Raw genomic sequence first — 8951 nt, forward strand, 5'->3', positions numbered from 1 at the left:
TATATTACTAAAATTGAATGTTTATATCAATGGAAGTTTTGCAATATTCTATATGTGTATTTTTATTCTAGGTTCATTTTATTTGAATTTTGGGAGATATTTTTTTGGAATAATAAATTAAAGCTGTATAATTAGCCGAATTTAAATACTCTAAAGTTTTCTATCACACTATTTACATGCAAAAACCAATACAAAGTTGAATAGTGAAATTGTAACTTTACATGCAAAAACCAATACAAAGTTGAATAGTGAAATTGCAACTTTGATGAAATTGTAACTTTTAATTCTTTTAAAATTATAATTTTTTTAAAGTGCAATAACGAAATTGTTTTTTTCATGATCTTTTTTCTGGTTAATTTTAATCAAAATTTGATAGAGATTTTCAAAAACATAAATTTAGATTATCTAATCTGCATAATTCCAGTGCCCTAAGGTTTTTCAAGGTATTGAATACATTTATACATTCAAAAATGTATTTCAAATAACAAAATATCTTGAAATATTATTGCCAAATATTAGTGAATTCTAGTGAAATTAGTTGGAATATCAATATGAATTGAAATTTCTAAACTTCATAGACACCTTAATTTCAAAGAACTTGATATCCGTGGCAATCTCATGGATTTGGAATTTAAAGCCAAAATCCATCATGCAAAATATTTTGTTTTAAGTCTTTTTTATTCAGTTTAATAATGTGATTGAAAAAAAAAAATCGTTAAAATTTTATAGTATTAATTTTAAGTAAATGTTTTGTGTTTTCAATACGAAAATTTTCACAGTTACAGATAATGTTGAATGAAGAACTTTGTAGAATATAATAAATCTCTAAGATTTAAATTAAATACTCCATACATCATGAGAGATTCAAATTTTCCTTCAAAATGTTTGAGTATAAGATTAGAATCAATAAAGGAAAAATAGAGTTTAAAAAAAATATTATAAGAGAAAATTGATTAAAATAATAAAATTATTATTAATTAATATATTATATTATTGATAATCCAATAAATTGGGAAAAAAACGCTAGCTCTGAGCTCTGCAACCTGCAGCCAATGTTCAGACCTGTGTATCTGCACCATCAGCCGTCCACAGTGAGTCATACCCATCAGAACCGTTAGTAGCAGCAGCGACAGAGCTTGACTGCGTAATACGTCATGTCCTCCCGGTTGGGAGGGGCGGGTTCCCAAGCCCCCCCTCCTTCGAACGATCGTTTCAGGACTGACGGCGTACCTGTGAATCCCCTGTTTCATCATGATCCAACCACCGAACAAGGACAGAGCTCGGAACAGCCTGACGCCCCAGAACAGCATGCAGTCACGGACGAAGAAACGACAGATAGTCCAAAGGCGTCACAACCAAAGGCGACTTCGGCAACATGCATCCCTAAAGCGACAGAAAGAATCAAAGTGGAGCTTCCAAGCCATAGAATCAATGGCGAGATACAGTACATGAAAGACCATGCACTCATCGGAAAATTTCTGGGTTTCTGGCCTACGGAAAAAGCCCTGCATGGCTGGATCGCTTCCAAATGGAAGCCCAAAGGACAAGTCTCCTTGCTTCTGGGTCCTAAAGGCTTCTTCACTGCCATATTCAACTGCCTGGAGGACAAAATAAGAGTATTTGAAGGCGGCCCCTACTTCTTCAACTCCGCGGGTCTCTTCTTACGAGATTGGAAACCCAGGTTCAATCCAGATACAGAAAACCTCAGCCATGCTCCCGTTTGGATCCGCATGTACTCCTTACCCTTGGAATACTGGAGAGAAGAAACTCTTAAGGACATCGGCAATCACATCGGTACCTTCATCAAGGCGGCAGAGGAAACAAAAAATCGAAGGTTCACCTCCTATGCCAGGATCTGTGTCCAGATGCATCTAAAGAAGACCCTAGCAGACTCGGTAAGCCTCTATCACGATGACTATGAATGGATTCAACCTCTTGATTATGAACATATCCCGTTTCGTTGCCGCAAGTGCCATGAACATGGCCATCTGTTCAGAGACTGTCCTCTGAATGCCCAACTCCATTCCACAGCCAATGAGGTTACCAAAGACTCTGAGGGGTTTGTCAAAGTTCCCCATCACCGTAGACATGTGAAGAAGCAGAATGTGGCTCCCTCCAGCCCCAAAAATCAGAAAGATGCTCCCCCTAGCCACAAGAAAGCCGACTCCTCGAATAGATTCCATGTCCTTACCCCGCAGGACCCCTCTGACTCTTCGCCTCAAAAAAACTCTCAAGCCACTCCGCCCCCACCTTCATCCGACCCGATCCACAAAAATCCCCTGGATCCCTCTTCATCGGAGTTGATCAGTTCTCCTCTTGCCTCGAAGTCAAAAATGCTAGCTACAGACACTGATTTGCAGCCCTCAGCCATGGATCTCGACGCTGCTCTAGCTCTCAGTTTGCAAGAAGGGGTCATGGAAGATCACCCGAACTTTCCCATCAACATGGAGGAAGACATAGAGAATGTAAGCTTGGACGGGCTGGACATTCTCAAACTGGAATATGCATGTAAGCAAAAAGCTTATAACTCCATTCCCCCTTGGGAAATAGACAGATTGGAAGGGGTATTAACCAAAGCTCAGCACAAAAAATGCTTAGGAATTCAGGCACGCAGTCCTTGGGATGGCAAAAAAATCCTAAAAGAAACAAAGAAGAGAGGGCGTAAAACAGATCTGTAGAGAACGATCATATTAGGAGAACAACTACTGGAATCAGGGAGATTCCCGAAGTTAACGAGGTTTTACAAGCCCCACCCCCATAGTTCCTCATGAAGCTCATCTCCTGGAACATGCGTGGGCTCAACAGCTCCTCAAAACACAGAATGTTAAAAAATATGATACAGTCAGAAAAGCCAGTTGTGGTCTTTCTACAAGAAACAAAAAGTACCACCACTACATTAGAAAAGATCTTCAACAAAGCCTGGAGCGGCAGCCGATCCGTTTCTATAGATGCAGCGGGAGCGTCGGGTGGATTGTCCATAGTATGGAACCCACAGATTCTTTTGCTGCAAGATTTCAATGCTACTCGTCATTTCATTCAAGCCACGTTTCATCTCATTGGAACGGATATTCATGGGCATCTCACCAACACTTACTTCCCACAGGATCAGCAACACAAACTAGAAGTTCTGGAAACATTAACAGACTTGAACTCCTCCAGACGCTTCCCCCTTTGGATAAGCAGGGGTGATTTCAACATCATAACTCATCTAGAGGAAAAAAAAGGAGGGCGAATGAAGCTGGAAGAAGACAGCAATGGATTCAAGGAATTCATCAGAAGTAACTAGCTCATCGACATCCAAACTTCCAACGGCACCTACACATGGACAAATAAGCGCAGAGGAGTACACAATATCGCTTCTCGGCTCGACCGATTTCTACTCTCAGATAATGCTATCCATCTGGGAGGAGACTTTCACGTTTCTATATTGCCTCAAGGGGGCTCGGATCACTGGCCCATTATGCTGCAATGGACCAGACCGAGAAAACACTGCAACAGGCCTTTCCGATACGAAGCCTTCTGGTCAAGTCATCCAAATTTCAAAGAAGTGGTCCAGACAGCATGGAAGTCCTTCATTCCCCCAGAAGGTGCAAAAATGTTCAAGTTTCAACAAAAACTTAGACATCTCAAGCAAGTGCTGAAGGCCTGGAACAAGAACCACTTCGGAAACATCACGGAATCCAGGCAAAAATTGGAGAAGGAAATGAGCATTCTCCAGCAAACTATCATCATAGAGGGTAGAATAGAGGAATTAGCCAACAAAGAGCAATCCCTTTGGCCGGCATTAGAAGAGAGAAGATCGCAAGAGGAAATCCTCTGGCGCCAAAAATCTAGAATAAGATGGCTTAAGGAAGGAGAAAAAAACACCAAATTCTTCCATCGATCTACCATACAATGAAGAATGCATAACAATATTGCTTTCATTAATAACAGTCAGGGGGAAAAATTAGAAAAGCATGAAGACATGGAAAAAGAACTCAGAGATCACTTTCAAGAAGCGCTCAAAGAGCAAACCAGGAGCAGAACAACAGCCATACAAGAGGTCACGCGGCACATCCCCAAGCTCATCACGGACGAACATAACCAAAACCTACTTCAATCGGTCTCAAAGCAAGAGGTGGAGGAAGAAATGGCGCAGCTAAAAGATGGTAAGGCTCCTGGTCCGGATGGTTTTACCTCAAACTTTTTTCATGATTTCTGGGATCTAGTAAGCACCGAAGTTTGGGAACTGGTGGAAGAATCCCGCTCTACGCATTGGCTCCTGCCCTCCCTTAACTCCACCTTCATAGCGCTCGTTCCCAAAGGGGAGGAAGCTAACTCACCTGAAAAATTCAGGCCCATCGCCCTTTGTAATGTAATCTACAAACTTATTTCCAAAGTGGTAGCAAATAGGCTCAAACCTCTTTTGCCTCTTCTTGTTCTCCCGGAGCAGACTGGATATGTCGAAGGACGCCAGATCCTGGATGGTATCATCCTATCAAATGAGGTTATCCATTCCTTAAAGATCCTCAAAAAGCCAGGCATGATAATGAAGCTTGATCTATCAAAAGCTTTCGACAAGCTTAGCTGGGAGTATATTAAGCACATGCTGCTTGCTTTTGGTTTTAGCGCCACCTGGACTCGTTGGATAATGAACCTCATTTCATCTCCCTGCTTCTCGGTCCTTCTCAATGGCTCTCCGTCTCAGCCCTTCCGCTCTTTGCATGGCATTCGGCAAGGGGATCCCCTCTCACCTTTCATCTTTGTCCTAATGGCGGAAGGACTCAGTCGTCTGCTTCACCATGCTATCACCTCTAAGACCATCAAAGGCATAGTGCTTCATGGATTCTCCCCCTTATCGCATCAACAGTTTGTTGATGACACTATGCTTTTTGGACATCCCTCATCAGCTGAAGCAAAATCCTTCAAAGCCCTGCTTGAGCTGTTCTCTGAAGCCTCGGGCACCTCTATCAATGCTTCTAAATCTCAGCTTTTTTTCTTCAACACCCCTGTCTCCATTCAAAGAAACATCGCTCGCATCCTTGGCTTCACAATTGCTGTGCTTCCCTCCAAATATTTGGGCGCCCCTCTTATGCTCTCAGCTCTTAAACATGCATCCTGGAGATCGCTCCTGGACAAACTTGAAGCCAGACTCTCCTCCTGGACGTTCAGATCTCTCAATATAGTCAATCGACTCGTTATGATCAAATCCGTTCTTCAAACTATGCCTCTTTATCTATTTTCTATCCTCGCTGCTCCCAAATGGGTCCTTAAAGCCATTCACAATCTACAAAGGAATTTTTTGTGGGGATCATCGGGTCTTAATAGGAAATGGGCCCTAGTTAAATGGTCAGACGTCTGCCAACAAAAGTTCAACGGTGGACTGGGCCTACGGGACCCCTTGCACAACAATAATACCATGGGCGCAAAGGTCTGGTGGAATTGGCTTGTCAAACCACATATACCTTGGGCGAAGCTTTGGCAAGCTAAATATGCGTCTGGCAGTTGCTGGGAGGACTTGATTAGATTCAATCCAAGCAGTTCAGGCTCCATGATCTGGAATGCAGCAAAACTTCACAGCGCATTCATTCAAGAGTATAGTTTCTGGGAAGTTCATTCAGGGAACTCAGCGCGTTTTTGGGAGGACTCATGGCAGCAGCTCCCAAAACTTGCCTCAATCTTCCAAAAACCCCTCTGGCAGACTCACATGCAACGCAACAATCTTGCTAACATATCTCAGTTTTGGCAGCAGCACGCACACACAGACTATCAACAATGGAGGCCCGCTAGTACTTGGCAGGAGGATTGGCAAGGAGAAACCTTTGAAGAAATTGAACAAGAACTAAATCACAGGAAGATCAAAAAGTCAAATAAGCAGGACAGATTGAGGTGGGGGCACACAACAAAAGGAGTCTTCACCACAAAAGAAGCCTACACTCTTCGGTATGCACAAAACCACAATGACAAAGATCAGCTATGGCGCAACATCTGGAAACCCAAATTGTGGCCCAAAGTCTCTACCTTTCTATGGCTTTTAAGCAAAAAAGGAATCCTCACCTGGGACAATCTGCAATGAAGAGGTTTTATAGGACCATCCCGATGCCCAAATTGCTCTCTTCATTCAGAGACCATTTTGCATCTGATGGAGACATGCCCCCTTGCAACTCAACTCTGGAATCAAATTGACAGATGTGCTCAAAGATTAGGAAATCATCAAGGGGATATAGCAAATCTTCTAAGAACTTGGCCCAAGACGCCATATCAAAGCCCTCTGTTGAACGCTCTATGGACACTCATCCCAGGTTTTCTTTATTGGACCCTCTGGAAGGAGAGGAATAACAGAGTCTTCAACAATAGGAATCGCCCTCCAGACATTCTTTGGCTTCTCCTCAAGCAAAGCCTTCAAGAGACATTGGCGCTCAAGATTTGGCAAGAAACGGATTGGCCCTCCTCCCCCCAAGAGCTTCTCATTTGGAAATCATGGGATCTTCATGTTTCCTATGCTCCCTCTGCTCCAACTCGACATCATAACAAGCTTGTCTCCCCTTTGCATTGGTCCCCCCCAGCCTCTGCATCATTCAAATTGAATTTCGACGGCGCAGCCAAGGGGAATCCGGGACCAGCGGGATATGGAGGAGTAATTCGAAACGACAGAGGAATCATCCAACACGTCTTCTTTGGCTCGATTGGAAACGATACCAATAATGTCGCAGAATTGGAAGGTCTTTGGAAAGGTATATGTGTAGCTGATCAATAGGGGTTCTATCCACTGGTAGCAGAGGGAGACTCCCATATCCTTATCAATGCAGCTATTCAAATTCAAGCAGGAACACCAGCAACCAAAGTAGCCTCTAGCTGGAGATTGCGTAGCAGACTAGAAACACTGGAGGCAAGGATCAGAAGCCCCAATAGTATCATCTTTCAGCATGTCAAACGATCCGCCAATAAGGTAGCCGATCGTTTAGCCAATCAAGGAGTCGATCTGAATAGTCACCCCTACTCAGGTAATCTCAATGACACAACAGACATTCAACTACAACAAGATTGCCTCTCTCTGGCAAATCAGGATCTCCAACCCCCGGCTGCGGGTGTTAATTAGCGCAATGAATGAGGAGGCGGCCTTATTAAATGGCAAGTGGCCGCTCGCTCCAGCCAAATGGACCGAAGCCTCGAGAAGCCATCACCTCGGTCCGGCCAACAGTTATGTGAGCATTAATGGTAGGGGGAGAACAGTTGGTTGCATAGGTATATTGGTCGTTCGCCTTGGTTTGCCGATGAGAGGTGTTCCGTTGGAAGGTGCGGGAAGCGCCATTGTCTGTTGGAAGCTCTGTATGGTCTCAATTGTGAATGGTGCGTTCGGCTCTTGGATGACTGCACCGTGGGTGCATGAGCCAAGACTCAGACCTCGGCCCTCGGCTACGGAGGCCCTGGTCTCAACCCTGAATTGTTAGAGAATTTACGGCTCTATGTTATGGTTCAGTGTATTGAGTGTCATTCTGCTCTTTTTAAGCAAAGTCTCTGAGCGCCTTCGACCTCCAGAAGCTCTGAGTGTTGCGGTGTTTCAGTTCCTCTGCGCCCTTGTTAGAGATTTGGCCCTTCGGCGCTTTGGTCATACCTGGTTCTGGTCTGCTCAGCTCTCTGGGAGCAATTTACCCCGTGCAGCTCCTGAAAAGGCTCGGCTTTCGACCTGTGTGGTAAGCATTGCTATTCGAATTCGTGTTCCATTACCTGTTTCTCATCTGTTGTATAAGTTGTTGCACGGGTTTAGAATCCTCGGTGGCGCAAAGCACTCGCGGCCTCTGGGCAGAATTGGTTATTTGTTGACTACAGGATGTCGCGTGAGAGGTTACGTGGCGCTTACAGGCGGGGAGGTTCAAGAGGCGGTGCCAGAGGTCGGCCTTCATCGCCACGTTCCTTGGCATCCTTCGACTCCCTGTCAGAGGAGATTAGTTCACCAGGAGCTCGAAGAGGGCGCAGAAGAGGCAGAGGGCGGGGAAGAGTCGCGGTGTGTCCGTTTGGTTCGCACCCATCAACCCGCTTCAGGTTCTCGTGTGCTCTGGACAACGCAATCTACTATGTTTCAGTGCACATTGAAAAATGCGACCATGCAGATAGACCAGAAGCCCCAGCAGAGCCTCGGCCACCCTCGCCTGTTCAGGGTCCGCGATTACAGCCTGCGGAAGCCTCGGGTGTGGTGGCGGGGAATAGAGCGGGAACAAGCGAGCCTGCGAAGGACGACGCGCCATACACAGACTCGAGTGCTTCAGACCCATATGCCTGTACAGTGGTGGAGGAGCAACCAGATCCATATGCCTGTCCAGTGGTGGAGAAGCAACCATCCACCTCCGTGGATGCCTAGGCACGTTGCATGGTCGTTCTGTGTGTTATGGAAACACTTTGTTCAGTCTCAGGATGTCGAAGTAGCAGCTACAGTAAATAATGGAAGTCAGTCTGTGATAGTTTTCGCGTCGCACCACTCAGTTTTTTGTATGTCGATTATAATGTCTGTGTCTGTCATGTCGGGTTTTTTGAATGTGGGATTTGCAAGGTCTGTAAACTCCTCCCTCGCCTCGGCAGGGAGTGGAAGTATAGCACCTAGGTCCAGTTCTCTGTTGGTTCTAGCTTGGGGTCAGCGGACAGTTTCATAGTCCCTCTTTTTCTCCGGCTCAGTTTCAGTCTCAGAATGTCAAACTTTTCATGTAGCCAACTCTTTGTGGCGGATGTAACTCTCTCTGTAATCTTTTTTGTACTATAATAGAATTAGCATGTTTTACAAAAAAAAAAATCCAATAAATTACTAATATTATTAATGGCTATTATTTAAGATGAAAGAAATCAGAATCTATTTGAATGAATGTAAAGAAAAGAAGAAAAAAATTGAAAGAAATTAATATCAATTTATAATATTCTAATAATGTATTATTATTATCACAACAAACCTAATCATTGGCTTGAGAAATTGTGACCCACGG

At 44.3% G+C, this 8951-nt stretch overlaps 2 protein-coding genes across 2 annotated transcripts; both read left to right on the plus strand.

The window, feature by feature from the left end:
• Positions 1-2788: 2788 nt before the first annotated feature.
• LOC149215247 (uncharacterized) lies at positions 2789-3898 on the plus strand. The gene is made up of 2 exons (XM_089389662.1): positions 2789-3278; positions 3387-3898. The coding sequence occupies exons 1-2, from the start codon at positions 2789-2791 to the stop codon at positions 3896-3898; spliced, it is 1002 nt and encodes a 333-aa protein (XP_089245788.1).
• Positions 3899-6121: 2223 nt separating this feature from the next.
• Positions 6122-7078, plus strand: LOC149215248 (uncharacterized). Its single transcript, XM_089389663.1, has 2 exons — positions 6122-6713; positions 6807-7078. The coding sequence occupies exons 1-2, from the start codon at positions 6122-6124 to the stop codon at positions 7076-7078; spliced, it is 864 nt and encodes a 287-aa protein (XP_089245789.1).
• The last annotated feature ends 1873 nt before the right edge of the window (positions 7079-8951 follow it).

The sequence above is a fragment of the Pinus tabuliformis genome, chromosome 1_1 (assembly GCF_031772625.1).
Source record: "Pinus tabuliformis cultivar Carrire ecotype Pingquan chromosome 1_1, CPIR1, whole genome shotgun sequence".
Lineage (NCBI taxonomy): Eukaryota > Viridiplantae > Streptophyta > Pinopsida > Pinales > Pinaceae > Pinus > Pinus tabuliformis.